This window comes from Athene noctua, chromosome 26 (assembly GCF_965140245.1).
Source record: "Athene noctua chromosome 26, bAthNoc1.hap1.1, whole genome shotgun sequence".
NCBI classification, from domain to species: Eukaryota; Metazoa; Chordata; class Aves; order Strigiformes; family Strigidae; genus Athene; species Athene noctua.
In genome coordinates, this window is record NC_134062.1 from 2,758,026 (window position 1) to 2,772,624 (window position 14,599).

The window sequence follows — 14,599 nt, forward strand, 5'->3', positions numbered from 1 at the left end:
CTGTGGTGGGTGTGATGGACGCCGCTGTGGTGGGTGTGATGGACGCCGCTGTGGTGGGTGTGATGGACGCCGCTGTGGTGGGTGTGATGGACGCCGCTGTGGTGGGTGTGATGGACGCCGCTGTGGTGGGTGTGATGGACGCCGCTGTGGTGGGTGTGATGGACGCCGCTGTGGTGGGTGTGATGGACGCCGCTGTGGTGGGTGTGATGGACGCCGCTGTGGTGGGTGTGATGGACGCCGCTGTGGTGGGTGTGATGGACGCCGCTGTGGTGGGTGTGATGGACGCCGCTGTGGTGGGTGTGATGGACGCCGCTGTGGTGGGTGTGATGGACGCCGCTGTGGTGGGTGTGATGGACGCCGCTGTGGTGGGTGTGATGGACGCCGCTGTGGTGGGTGTGATGGACGCCGCTGTGGTGGGTGTGATGGACGCCGCTGTGGTGGGTGTGATGGACGCCGCTGTGGTGGGTGTGATGGACGCCGCTGTGGTGGGTGTGATGGACGCCGCTGTGGTGGGTGTGATGGACGCCGCTGTGGTGGGTGTGATGGACGCCGCTGTGGTGGGTGTGATGGACGCCGCTGTGGTGGGTGTGATGGACGCCGCTGTGGTGGGTGTGATGGACGCCGCTGTGGTGGGTGTGATGGACGCCGCTGTGGTGGGTGTGATGGACGCTGTGCAGTCTGTGAGAGGCTGCTGGAGCCCTGATGGAGTTGGTGAGAATGAGGGGGGGGCCCGTGTGGGGGGGTGACAGGACAAGCCCCAGGGAGGCTCTGACCCTCTCAGCCACCCATGCCTGCCCGGGGCCCGGTTCCCCCCGCCAGCGCCCGGGCATGGAGCAGCAGGAAGGGAAAGGGCCACAAACAGGGAGAGGCTGGCTCAGCTGTGCCCCGGGCCAGGCGGGGGGCAACTGCTGGTACCTGGGGGCTACATAAGGACACACAGGTCACGTGGGGTCAGGGGAACCCCCAAACACCTCACACGGGTCAACTGAGGTTGAGTGAATGCCCTCAGAGATGGCACTGTGGGATCAGAGGTTAACTGGGGGCAAAGGAGGATTGGGGGGGGGGGGGGGTGTCAGATGAGGACACGGGGGCAACTGAGGGTGAGTGAACCCCTCAAAACTTCACTGTGGGCGTCAAACGAGGTTAACTGGGGTCAAATGAGGACACAGGGTCAACTGAGGATGAGGAAACACCCCAGAGAGTCACTGTGGGGTCAAATGAGGACACAGAGGTCAAACGAGGACACAGGGGTCATTTGAGGACACAGGGGTCATTTGAGGTCAAGTGAGCCCCTCAAAACGTCTCTGTGGGGTCAAATGAGGACACAGGGGTCACGAGGTCATGTGAGCCTCAAAACTTCTTTGTGGAGTCAAAGGAGGACACAGGGGTCAACTGAGGTCAAGCGAACCCCTCAAAGACATCACTGTGGTCAAACGAGGACATGGGGGGGTCGAAGGACAATAAAAGGGTTAAATAATATGTATGGGGGGGTGTGTGGTATCAGCACTGTCCCTCTGGTTACATGGAGGCAGAGGCAGCAGCTGGGGCACCCAGGGGCCTGGGGTGTCACCTATAATTGGAACAAGGTCTTAACCCCAGACCCGTGTTTGTTGCCACCTCCTGCAGGCCTTAGTAGAGCCTGCTGCATTCTTACACACCCGTGTAACACCCGAGTTGTCCCTTCGTGTTTACTACCCCCTACCCTCAGCGTGAGCACAGCTACAGCAGGGGGTCAGGGCACAGTGCAACAGCAGAACTGGAGTAGTGGGGGTTAGTACTTGTCATAATCAGTAAAACAATTCGCTGTTAGAACGTGGTAGGTTCTAATACTGCCGTTAGTGATGAGTTCCCGATGTAGTAATACCTAGAGTAGGGAGCAGTACAAGCAGCTATTTCAAGCTGTACAGTATTAGACGCTAACAACAATTACCTCTGAGCAGTAGTTAGAGTAGCTGGTCCTAAAATTTTCTATCAAAATCTATCAGAACGTAGGTGTAGATGTCTTAGTACCCACAACAGCCGGTGACATCTACCGCTGTAGCTTTCACTGTTAGTCATTAAGTAGTTACTAGTATCTATATTAGCTAGAAGTACAATAGAATCTCTCCTAATAGAATCTATAACAGAATCTACTTAGATAACTGCATTAATAACTACTACTGATAATTCTATATTGTTAGAATTCATGAAATTTACTCTTAGCATACTTAGTAGCCAGCCACACGTCTCATAGAGCGTAAGATTTTTTTTAACAGAATTATCTACTCATATCTCTATTAGTATTACTGCCATTATCAAAAGCTACTATTAGCATCTAATAAACTACCTATTTGTAATTAGTCTCTAGAGTAGCTCTTAATAGTGATCAATTAAAATGCATTAGAATATAGCAGTAAGAATTATCTATTAGCTCGTATATAACTGTGCTAATCTACCAGAATAAGGGAAAAACCCACTAATAGCTGTTACTACCTGTAGCAGCTATGAATACAGTTACCTACCATAAGGTCCTATTATCTGTCAGAATCTAGTGACAGACTGATCTACGAGTAGTTACTAGTAACTGTATTAGCTATTAATACACCTAATGTAATGGATTCTATTATCTGACAGTGTTATCTGGTAGTATCTACCATCACTACTAATATATTACAAATATATTACAATATATTGCAATGTAATACGAGTATTTGAATACATAAGTAGATTTATTCATGCTGGCAGCTGGTGGGCGAAGCCGACGCTGCTCTGCCTTCACCCAAGGGCTCTGCCTGGCAAAAGCTGGGCCAGGGCAACAGGGCCAAGACCCCCGGGCAGTGGCCACCAGCCCGCCGTGACCTTCAGCCCTGTCCCAAGCGCTGGGGGCTTTTCCCTGGGGGGGAGCCCACACTCATCCGCCGATTTTAAGGCCGTTTCTGAGGTGAACGTCCCGCTGCGGTGGAAGCAAACGCAAAGATGGGGGGAGTGTGTGTGGTGCCTTGGGAGCTGCTCCCGGGGATGGGGGCCCTGGAAGCCAGCAGGGACTGGGGGGGGGGGCCACTGCAGGAACAAACTCAGAACCTGGCTTGGAACTTTGTACTTTATTTTCACATATATAAAAAAAACCCTTGCAAGTATCAGACAAAACTTCTGGAAATTTACACACAATCCGACAAAAATATATATAAACCAAAGCTGTTGCTTCAAACACCACTTGTAGCTCACGAGTATAGCTCACCGCTTGCTGGGGTGCTGGGTGCTGGCTCCCCGCGACCGGCGGAGGATGCTGGGGGTGGGCAAGGGGACACCTCTCCTGCCCCCCCAGGGTTAGCCCCAGCCCCTTGCCGAAGGGCTGGGGCGGGGGGAGACAGGCTTGTGGTCGGCGCAGCGCTGCGAGTAGGTGGCTGGGAGGGGCTGCGGGGAGCTGATCGCTGGAGGACGAGGCAGGAGAGCGAGCGGAGGACAGAGGCAGGCTGCTGGCCCTTCTCCCCGCTCCACCACGCGGCTGCTGTAGCACCAGCCTGGCTGTGGGGCCAGGGGTGCCACCGAAGCACAGAAATAAACCATTTTAACCTGGGGCTGGTAATCGTTCAGCACAAAAAAAAAACCCAACAACAAACCCACAAAACCCTGAGACATCACTGACTGGCCCTGACCTAATATTCCTTAGTGTTAAATTGGGAGGGGTGGGACCTGCTGTTGCCAGCCCCCCTAAAAGCAATCCAATTCCCTGGGGAGTGGGGAGCCCTCCCCCTCATGCCTACACTACAACCCAGAGAAGCTCAGCCCTTGGTCTGGCATGTGCTGGGGAGATGGGCACCCCCGTCCTCGCTCTCCCGCAGGATCGCGGGTACCCGCCGTGAGCTCCCGACGCGCGCAGCGCTGCTGGGACACGCCGGGCTAAACCAAGGAGCCGAGAACGGTTCCAAAAGGAAAAGCAAAGCACTAACACCTCCCCGGCCGCTGGCAAACACCGCTCTAACACACCACTTCCATTCTTCGCTCGTCTAACCTGCACACCGCTACGTCTAAGGTGCCTGGGACATCCCAAAAGTAAAAGCAAAAATTTCACCAGCTTTTCTCAGCAAGCTTGGGTTAAAATGCATCAGAACCTTCCCACACACATACACAGGACAGATTTCCTGAAAAAGCCTTAAATCCTTCCACCAGGTAGCTTAATGGGATATTTCTTTCTAATATTGCTGTTGGCTTCTCTGTAGTAGTAAGCAAGTCCAGCTTTGCTGCTAAGTCGACAACCTGCAAGCCCACGGTTGAGGTAACAGGCGAGTCGGGGGGTGCCCCCCCACGCACTGGGGCGCAGCACCGCGACGCAGTAATTGTCTGTGGCCGTGCTCCCCAGGTACTGGAGCAGGGGTGGGACAAGGCAATCCAAGAGCAGGAAAGGTTTGAAGGACGAAAGCACTTAGTAGATTCCCTCTATTTTCTCAGATCGATGTATTTCTCGCTCTTCAGTCAGCCAAAACAGAAAGAGGGGAGGGGGGGGAAAGCAGTTAGGGGTGAACACAAAACCAGGTGCTCTGCTGCATGTGTCCGCGTGACAGACAGCAGTGCCACAGGGCAGAGCCACCAGCCTGGGCCACCCACAGGGGCTGAACATCTGCCCCAGGGGACGGGGGGTGAGCAGGAGCTGCAGGGCAACAGGACCAGGGTGGGGTGATCTCCCGGCCCAAGGCAAATAAATCTGCGGCAGGCCCAGGTGCGGCATCCCGTGTCTCCACAGGATGCGCAAGCGTGGCAAGCCCTGCCTCAGCACGGTGATGGTCCGGCACTGGCACCGTGAACAGTCCCTCGAGCCCACGGTGGCTCTCAGCCCCGGAGGAGAGGGAAACCCGCAGCCCGGGAAGCTCGTCTCACCCTGCGCTGAGAGCTTTGGCTCAGAGATGCCAGAGCAGGGCCCAGTTCTCCAACTTCCACTCTGACTCCCGGCCAGACGTGTTTATGTACCTCCTTCCCCCAGAGCCCCGCCGGGGCCCTGGCTCCTGCTCCAGGGAGCAGGGAGGGAGGCAGAGCCAGGCAGAGCCAGGCAGCGGGCACCACGCTCCCACGAGGTGCCAGGGGCTGGCACGGAGCAGAGCTGCACGTGCCCAGGGGACTCCCACGTCCTTGGTGCAGAGAGCCGAGGCTTTGTCACCTCCCTTCCCTCCCTCCCTCGGCCCCTCTCGAGCGCTGATGACAGGTGATGGAGGCCCATGCAGGGTGAGGAGCTCGCAGAGAGGAGAAAAGCATTACCTCGATGCACCCCCACAGAGTCCTGGCCTCCGCTCCCAGCCCTGGGAGCAGCCCTGGGGAAGGGCAGTGCCCGACGCTCTGTCCTACCTGGTCGGCGGCGGGTCTCTTCTCGCCGTTGGCACCCTGCAGGAGCCCCGCCTCTTCGGAAAGTTTATCTGACTTAACTTCAACTACAATCTTGTCTTTACGAGCCTCTGGCTTTGTGCTAGGGGAGGGAGGTGACAACTTTGAGACACTTTTGCCATACCAAAGAGGGCACATGGAAGGTTGAGTGAGGCCCCATCAAGGGATGCTCTGGAGCGGGGCTGGGGCAGAGAAAGGCCGAGGGTGAAAGAGGCTCTGGCTCACAGAACGCTTTGGGCTACCCAGCCCTTCCCCGGGGAGGGGGTTGCTCGGCTGATCTACCACTCTTGCTGTCCTCCTCCTCACCGCCCTGCGTAGACGGGGTGAGCAGTGCAGACCCCAGGCTGTGGGAAGCTGGAAGCGCTGCTGAGACCCCAGCGCGGTGCCCCCGAGGCTGCGCTACCACCTCCCCCCGCACCGGGCAGGGAGCGGCTGGTGCAATGGGATGGGAAGCGTGAGTGATGGCAAGCACCTCTGGCCCCGCGGGCTCCCCGGGAGGGCAGGCAACAGCGCTTACATGTCCTGTTTCCCAGCGCGGCCGCAGGGGATCTTGCCCTTCTTGTGCAGGAAGTAGATGACAGAGCCCAGCACAGCCACCACGAGGATGCAGACGATGATGGCCACAATGATCACCCCTTTGCTCTCTGGGGTCTTTTGATCTAAACACAACAGGAGAGGAAGAAGTTAAAATCACTGTCCCACCCTGATGCTCTTCAGCTTCCGCGTTACCGCACGCCCTTGGGGATCAGGAAGGGACCCCTTTCCCCAAGAAGGCACCACGGGGACTCTTCTCCAGCTCCCTGCAGGATGCAGCTGTCAGTACAAAACCACCCCGTTACGGTGGTTTCTGCACCATTACACTTTGCATTCTGCTCCCGGCTGCCATGCCCCTGCATGCCATAGGAGGATGGCTTACAGGACATCAGGCCATTCCTTCGCTTCCTCGCCCAGCAGCCCTGGGCTGCGGGAAGCTGCACTCGATGGCCTCGCTGGGCTACAAGGCAGAGGACAAGCAGGCAGCTCCCACACCGCTGCGGGAAATGGGTGGAGGACAGAGCCTCCACTCCCCCCGCAGCTTGGCAGGGAGCGGAGCGGCAAGAGATGCAGCGCAAGGGCCAGCAGTCAGGGCTCCCTCCCCAGGCCAGCGGTGAGTGCGACTCCCATCTGTGGCATGCTCGGCCAGAGCCGGGGCTGACGGGCACACGCACCCAGCGTGGTGCTGGGACTGACCTTTCCTGACGGACTCCGCTGGTAGAGCAGGAAGGGAGGGAAAGAGACACAGCTGAGCCCCGCCACGGCAGCACGGCACACGGGGCCTGTGCCGGGCGGACTAAATACTTCTCTCGGTTCCTGGGACAGAAGGCAGCGCCCGGGACTCACCCAGCAGCTGGATGTGCTTCTCGCTGGCACCCAGCGCGTTGGAGACCCTGCACATGGCTCCTGCCCGCAGCAGGTCGTGGTTCACGCGCACTGTCAGGTTGCTGGCGATGTGCTGATTTTCAACATACTCGTGAGCCTGCGAGGGGGGGAAGGCAGCAAAGAATTCAGCGCGCGGACCCTCTGAGAGACCACGGCCTGGCCTCAGCACCCTCCCCAGCTCTCACCGTTCCGTTGACATTCCAGTGCAGAGAGGGCCTGGGGAAAGCAATGGCCTTGCAGGTCAGGTTCACCACCTCATCCTGCCGCACGTACAGCGGGGAGCTGATGGCGACGATCCGCGGCTTCCCTGTGGGGAGGCACATCAAGCACCCGTGGCTCTCAGGGGGGACCAGGGCCGATGCTGGGCGCAACGGGGCTCGCTCTGGCAGAGCAGTACATCTGCACACACACCGGTTCTTACCCTGAACGGCCACGGCCACCTCCTTGCTCTGCTCCAGCCCCGGCACACTTGGTGCCATCACCTTGCAGCTGAAGTTGCTGGCGGTTTCGAAGGTGAGGTTGCTCAGGAAGAGCTGGTTCCCTTCCGCAACCTTCTTGCCCTGTTGGGAAGGGATGCCCCCGGGCAATGAGCCCCGAGCACCAGGCCCTTCAGCGCCCAGCTCCCCAGGCTCTGCAGCTGTCCCAAAGAGGCTCAGCCCCCCTCGTACACACAGCGAGGGAGCCTGCAAGCACAGAACCTCCCTGCAGTGCTGGCCAGGGGGTGAAGAGGTAAAGATGGACAGTGCAGGCCCATGGAAGGGGGAATCCTACCCCTGGCCTCTCAGGAGAGACGCAGCAAGCTCCTGGCTCTGTCCAGTTTGCTGCAAAGCCCAGGCTCAGCAAGCCTGAGTGCGACAGTACCCGAATGCCTGCTCACCTTCTCATCCCTCCACTGGTAGTCCAGGGCCACGGGACTATGGGCGTCACAGCTCAGCCTCACGCTATCCCCTTCCCGAAGGGGTGAGGATGGCTCCATCTTCACATGGACCCCTTCGATGTCTAAGAGAGGGATGGAGACCAGGGCAGGGTGAGCAGGAGGGATGAAGCACCCACCACGACGTCCACAGGATCCCGTCCCCCTGCCTTACAGTTCACAACAAGCTCCACATCCTTCTCTAGCTGTCTCATATCATCCAAGTCCAGGGTCTGGCATCTGTATAGGCCACTGCTGCTCTTCCTGACATCGTGCAGGTTCAGCACCCCGCTGTTGGAGTCTGCCAGCGAGGACAGGTCCTGCCAGCTGTCATTCATCTACAAGCAGCGAGGAGAAAGCAGAGCCCTTAGCCCCACACAGGCACCCTCGACCCCAGCTGCTGCATCCCACTCCGCAGAGCCCAGGGCACGGCACAAGGAGCCACCAGGACACAAGATGTCTGCCAAGGGAGAGGTGCCCAGGTCCCCTCTGGCCTCACCTCTCTCTTATAAAAGCTGAAAACGGGCGCTGGGTTCCCGTCGGCCTCGCAGACCAGCTTCACATTGTCCCCTTCCTTCACCAGGGCGGAGGACGGCATGACCTGCAGCTTCACGTGCTGCGCGGGGTCTGGGGACGGAGGGAGTGCGGAGGGTTGGTGCAGAGCCCCGCCACGCGGCACCAGGCACGGTCCCAAGCCCCCGACTCACAAAAAACGGTGACGTTGACTCGCCGCGACTCCACGGCACGCCTCTGTCCCCGCAGCCAGTAGTGCACGGTGCAGTGGTAGAGGGAGCTGCGGTCCTCCCGGGTGACACGGGCAAAGAGGGTGCTGCCCACCGTGTACAGCCCACTCGACTCGCGGGTCACCGTGGCCAGGATCTTCACCTCTACAGGGGACACAGCCACTGTTCCCAGCCCGTGGGAGTGCACAGGGCTCCCTTGGGGGCACAGTGCTCCTCTGGGTGGCCACGGGCTGCCAGTCCCCAGGCAACGAGGCCCTGGATAGCACAGATGCCCCGGCCCCTCTCCCGAGCAGGCAGCTGTGGTTCCCTAACCCCATCCCCATCCCACTTACTCTTCTCCTCCGGCTGCAGCTGCTCCCCGTTCTTGTACCATGTGACGTTGGGGAGCGGGAAGCTGTTCCTGCTCACACACTGGGCGATCTGCAGCGGCAGAGAGCGCCTTGAGCACGGGGTGCCCCCAAGGGGAGAGGGGAGCCTGCGTGGCTGGGAGCCTCCCCCTCCTCCACGTGGGGCCTCTCCTCACCTGCGGGATCACACTGCTCTGCACAGAGACGCCTCCTGAGATGGCTGTGATCTCGGGGGCCTCGGGGACCTCTGGAAAGAGAAGCCACCCCACGTGTATTAGGAGGGATGGGATGGGATCCCCCACCAGCCCCACAGAGCAGAGGTGTGACCGTGCTGCCCTCCCGCCCCGTCGCTCACTGTAGACGCGGAGCTCAGTGCGGTTCTCGCCCGTGCCGTGGCTGCCGGCCTGAACCTGGCAAATGAAGGTCCTGGCGTCCTGCATCGTCACCCTGCTGATGGAGAGGGCGTTGTCCTCCCCCACCCTCAGACGCCCCTTGTAGTCCGTGTTCTCCTCCAGGATCTCGCTGCCCACGACATGGCACAGCTGCACCCGGTTGCTGCGTTCGATCTGCAAGGTGAGGGCCCGAGGCTGGGCTGACTGGGAGCCCGGGGGGAAGCCCTGGGCTACCTGCCACTCCAGCCCACCACCCACTGCTCCTCTCCCAGGCCAGCACTCACGTAGAACCACTGGATGTAGGTATAGGAATCATTTCCAGGGATGTAGAAGTTGCACTCGATCCTGGCCGTGCTCCCTCTCTCCACTTCGACCACTGCCGGCATGGAGACCTCCAGCTGGCTGGCGGCAGCTGTGGGACAGAGCCCGTCAGGGGCGGGAAGCAGGGCAAAGTGTCCGAGCCAGCGAGAGCGCTGAGCCCAGGCCTGTCCCCCTCTCCATCCCCCAGAGGGTGCGGGGCAGAGCCCTGTCCTGTGCCAGCAACCCCCCGGCTCTGTGTGCCAGCCCAGCGGGAACGCCAGGCAGGAGCGCGGCCCCCCCCCCCCGCTGCCACGCTGTCTCCTGCGTCCACCGAGAGCCCACGGGCTCAGGCCACCGACCCTGTTCACAGAGAGGGGCCGAGGCACGCCAAGCTCATGCCAAGGGTCTCCCCAGGACACACGGAAACAACCACCCACCCCACTGCTGTTGCAGATCCGCCCTCCCCGCGGCACCCCAGCCTTGCTGAAATGGGGCACAGGACCTCTGAGCCCCCAACCAACCCACCCCCCGCGGCACCAAGGCCGCACCCTGCCTGGGGATGGAAGGGGCTGTGTCTCCACAGCCCGCAGTGAGCAGATCGCCTGAATCTGAGCCTGGGGCAGCGCTGAACCCCCCACACCCTGGAGCACACATTACTCCCCCAGTCCGAGCCAGCGTCCCAGAGCAGCACCCATCACGCACCTTACTGGTCCCAAGGACCAGGCAAGGAGGTGTCAGGAGGTTAGCAGAGGCAGGGGAAGGGGCTGGGTGCTGGAGACTGAAGTTGGAAGCACAAAGGCTGCACCTTCCCGTGGCCTGGGACCGGAGCCCTGACGTCAGCCTGTACGGCCCCCGCAGCGGCCCGGGGAGCTGGGGCATGAATGAGGCGCTGTGTTCCTCTGCAGCGGGACGGGGCACGCAGAGCAGCAGCTCAGGAGGGGTGTCCCAGCCAGCTGAGGCTGCCTGCTGCTCCTTTTCCCCCTCCAAGGCAACAGGGCCCGTCAGGGAGGCAGCATGCCCCCCCCCAGCTGTGGCACAGCCGGGACTCCCAGGTCCCTGCCCAAGTTCTGGCCCTGCCACCCCTGCAGCCTACCCAAGGCGAGCACCTCGCTGCTCCTCTGCTCCCTGCCCATAAAGCAAACCCAGCGCTGCCCACCCACAGCACGGGTGGCACCAGGGACCCACGCGCCCAGTGAGCAGAGCCTGCCCACCCTGGCACCCCACGCTCCCTCCCAGCCCAGCCGCCCGTTTGCCCGCAGCAGTAATGGAGCTCCTGGCCACACTCCAGAGCATCAGCGGGAGGTAATGGCTATCGATCCAGGAGAAGGAACAGGGCAGCGTCCCAAGGGGCTGGGGGGCAGAGCAGCCCCAGCCGGGCAAGGGCTGTGTCACAGCAAAGCTGGGAATGTCATCGCCACCAGCCCTGCGGGGGGGGGGGCTGCATGCCCTGGGCTGGCACACAGCCCTGCAGCAACAGGGCCGCCGGCCGGGCACCCACGCCCCAGCTCAGGTATGGGAGCTGGAGATAAGAGGCTGGGGGAAGCCAGCTGTGTCAACAGCTCCCCAGATAGCCCTGCTCGGAAACAACCAGGGAACCTCACAAGTGAGGCAACTCCAAAGGGCAATGCCGTGCCCACAAAATACTGATTTGTCTGGAGTGGGTATGTGGTAGCAGAGCCCCAAAAATGCAGGCAGGAGCCCTTGTACCACTGCAAATGACCTGGCTGACAGGACTAACCACCTCAGGACACCCCACCAGCCAGCTTTTGGCCCTCACCCATCCCGTCAGCACAGCACAGCTGGCACTAAGCAAGGAAGGGTGAGCAAAGCACTGCACAGGAAAGGAGCTGCTAGAAAAACAGGTGAAAGCCCCCGATATGAGCATTGCACCGCGGTCAGGAAACTGGACGGAGCGCACACAGGGAAAGATAACTTTGCACTGGAGGCACTTGCCCACCTTCACGGCTGCGACCTGGCTGCCTGGCACAGCCAGGCACCCGCAGCCTTGAGCGAGCCAGGGGCACCCCAGCTGCCCCCCCCGCACGCTCTCCTAAGCCCTGACACTTCTGGGGGTTTCTAAAAGCCCCCGTGATTTTTAGACCTTGGGCATGGGCCCTGGGCAGCACCAGCCCCTGGGGGGGGAGGGCTGCTGGCCCGCCCCGCTGACCCGCACGCTGACCCGCTCGGCATGAGAGCCCTCATCCAGAAACCATGAGCTCAGAGCTGGAGAATGGCTGGCATCTGGGGCTGGCAGGAGGCACACGTCCCTCCCACCCATCACTGCCCTTGAGGAGGTGGACACGGACACCGCAGCCCCCACCCTGCCTGGAACAGGGGCTCGCTGCCCCCCACCTCCTGTGGGGCAGGCTGGCTCCTAGCCCCCCCCCTCGGGCTGGAAGGAGCACCCAGCAACGCCCCACAAGCAGCTAGCTGGGGGACACGAGGCCCCCCACAACCCTGGGGGGCACAAGGCTTCCCCCCGCAGCTCCAGGACCCCACAGCCGGGCGGGTACCTGCGCGGGCAGGCTGGGGGGGCGCTGGGCACCGGCACCCAGGCGTCGCGGGACGGGGCACGGCTGCAGGCACCGGGTCGGTGAGGGAACCCGGGCAGGGCTGGAGACCCGCCGGGCAGGCACGGAGCAGCCCAGCCGCGGAGCTGAGCTCCAGCCTGCACCGTGCACCCCAAGCGCCTGGCACAGCTCCAGCGGGAGACCTAGAGATCTGGAAAGGACGTCTGCAGCGAGCGAGCAGGGAAGGGAGGAGAGCCCCCGTGCCTTTCCATCTGGCTGGCGGACAGCCGGCCGGCAGCCAGGGCTCCGCAAGAACAAAGATTTGCTTTTAGAGCCGGGGAAGGGGGTGGGGAATAGCGCAGCCCCTCCGCCAGCCTCCTGCGGAGCCGAGGTGTGTGTGGGGGGGGGGGAGCAGCGCGGCTGCCAAGCAGAGCCCCCAGCACCAGCAGAGAGCAGCGAGAAGGGGCACCCCGAGGGGTCTGGAGCCACACGCGAGATGCCCGAGGTTTCTGTGAGTTTTTGCTCCCCCCTTGGGGAAAGCAGCTGCGGGCAGCGCCCGCCTGCTCCCAGCACATGCTGCCCTTCCTGCACAGATCCCTGAGCCGGGGGGAGGGGGGAGCAGGGTCCCCTGCACCCCTTCTTCACCCCGGAGAGGAGAAACAGGGTGCAGAGCCCCAGCCCTGCCGCAAGCAGCACCTCCGGCAGCGCCCCAGAGCCGCCGCCCCAGCCCAGCCCTCGCCGCGCTGGGGATGGAGCCAAAGCCCCGCTGCAGCAGCGCCCAGCCCCTCGCACCCCCAAACCACCCCCCTGCCACATGCACCAGCACAGCAAAGGCTCCAAACGCCCCGTCCTGCAGCCAGGGGTGACAACACCTCAGTGAGAGCCGGAGGTGGCAGCGCAGAAGGAGCCAGGGTGGCCCCTGGCAGCCCCAGCCCGGGCTCGGCGAGCCCCCCGCCCCGCTGCGAGCGGCTTGGCCGCGGCCCCTCAGGCTTTGGGGCAGCATCGAGCCCTCCGCCGCGGCCGGGCTCGCGAACACACCGACGCCGCCAACAATAAACACCCCGCTCGGCACAATGTGCCGTGAGGAGGGGGATCCCAGCCCGGGGGGGGGGGGAGCAGCAGCCTGCCTTTGGCGCTCAGCTCGCCCGTCGAGCCAACGCCTTGGCCACCGGCACTTCCCCGGCGCCGGGGGCCACCTCCGCGGCGACAAGGCGAGGAGGCGGCGGGGAGCAGCCAGCGCACCGGGACCGCTCCCTGGCCCCCGGCGAGGGGAGGGGTGCTGCGGGGAGCAGGGCAGGGCAGGAAATGCAAGCCCTCGCCCCCCCACCCCCGAGGGTGAAAATGGACTGGAAAAAAGGATAAAAAAAGAAAGTGTGAAAAAAGCCAAGAGAAACACAGCGCTCCGGGAAAAACTCCTTAGAAGGAAAGGGGTGGATGCTGCTTAGTAGCCAGTTCACCCGCCGCACACCGCACACACGTGGAGCACCCTCGCACCCTGCCCCGCTCGCCCTCGCCTCCGCCCCACGGAGCACGGCCCCGGCCACCTGCCCCGGCCACCGCCGCGGGGGCGCAGAGGCCACCCCTCACCCTCACCCTCACCCTGCCCTAGTCCGGGGCGGGGGGTGCCAAGGGGTCCCGAGCCCGGAACGGGGCACTCCCGGCTCCCCCCACGCCCAGACCCACCGCGGGGCCCGCGGACGTGCAGGCGAGCTCAGACCCCCCCGCGGGGCCCGCAGCCCCCTCGGACCCCCAGCACCGCCCGCCCCCCCATCCCTGCCGGAGCGGGGGCTGCAGCCCGGTGTGTCCCCCCTCCCCTCCCCCGGGCAGCGGTACCGGGGTACCCGCGCCCCCCCCGGCCCCACTCACCGCAGCAGAGCAGGAGGCAGCAGCAGCCCCAGCCCAGGGCCAGCCCGGCGGCCCGCCGCCCCCCAGCCATGCCCGCCACCGCCACCGGCCGCCCGCGACTGAGCGGGGCCGCGGGCTGACGTCAGGCGGAGGAGGAGGAGGAGGAGGAGGAGGAGGAGGAAGGCGCGGTGCCTGCCCACCGCCCGCGGCCGCTTACCACCCCCCAGCGGCAGCAACCCCCGAGCAGCCTCACACCCCCGCCCCACCCCCGTTTTCAGGCGTTTCCAGCTCTGCTGGAGGGGCCCGTCCCGTCCTGCCCGCCCGGGCGTGCTCGGGCCGATCGGGGCAGACTGCGGGGCGCGGGAGGGGGGAGACCCGGGGGGGGGTTAGAGGGGCAGGGTCGGGCCGGTTTCCACAAGGGCTTGGGGGATGCCGGCAAGGGGGACAGTCCCCGGGAGTCCCCGCGTCGGGGGGGTCCGGCTGGCGTCGTGCCCCGCAGCCCCGCTCAGCCCCGAAGTCCAGCCCCAGCGCCTGGGTTGTTGGTGGAGCCAGGCAGGTGGACTCAAAAACGGGGGGGGCTGCAAACCGCGCATCGCCACTGCCAGCGCTCGGAGAGACACCTGGGCACAGCGGGGACCTGGGGGCACCAGGGTTGTGCCGTCCCACGCAGGTCACCGAGGCCCGCGGGGTCTGTGGCCAGGCCCTGCTCTGCCTCGGTCCCCCCGCGCTCGCTGTCCCCTGCCCCGCAGCCACGCTCTCGGCAAAGCCCCGTCCCCGC

At 62.9% G+C, this 14,599-nt stretch overlaps 1 protein-coding gene across 2 annotated transcripts; it reads right to left on the reverse strand.

Moving 5' to 3' along the window:
• Positions 1 to 3,061: 3,061 nt before the first annotated feature.
• Positions 3,062 to 13,947, reverse strand: MCAM (melanoma cell adhesion molecule). Of its 2 annotated transcripts, XM_074927507.1 has the most exons (15): positions 13,843 to 13,947; positions 9,451 to 9,578; positions 9,130 to 9,340; positions 8,951 to 9,021; positions 8,760 to 8,847; positions 8,392 to 8,571; positions 8,184 to 8,311; positions 7,860 to 8,022; positions 7,649 to 7,770; positions 7,193 to 7,331; positions 6,957 to 7,078; positions 6,733 to 6,868; positions 5,870 to 6,011; positions 5,317 to 5,434; positions 3,062 to 4,446 (listed from the first exon to the last, which is right to left on the reverse strand). In XM_074927507.1, the coding sequence occupies exons 1-15, from the start codon at positions 13,910 to 13,912 to the stop codon at positions 4,417 to 4,419; spliced, it is 1,848 nt and encodes a 615-aa protein (XP_074783608.1). In that variant the 5' UTR covers positions 13,913 to 13,947; the 3' UTR covers positions 3,062 to 4,416. The 2 variants fall into 2 exon arrangements, with proteins under 2 accessions (XP_074783608.1, XP_074783609.1); XM_074927508.1 differs by lacking the exon at positions 5,317 to 5,434.
• Between the last annotated feature and the right edge of the window lie 652 nt (positions 13,948 to 14,599).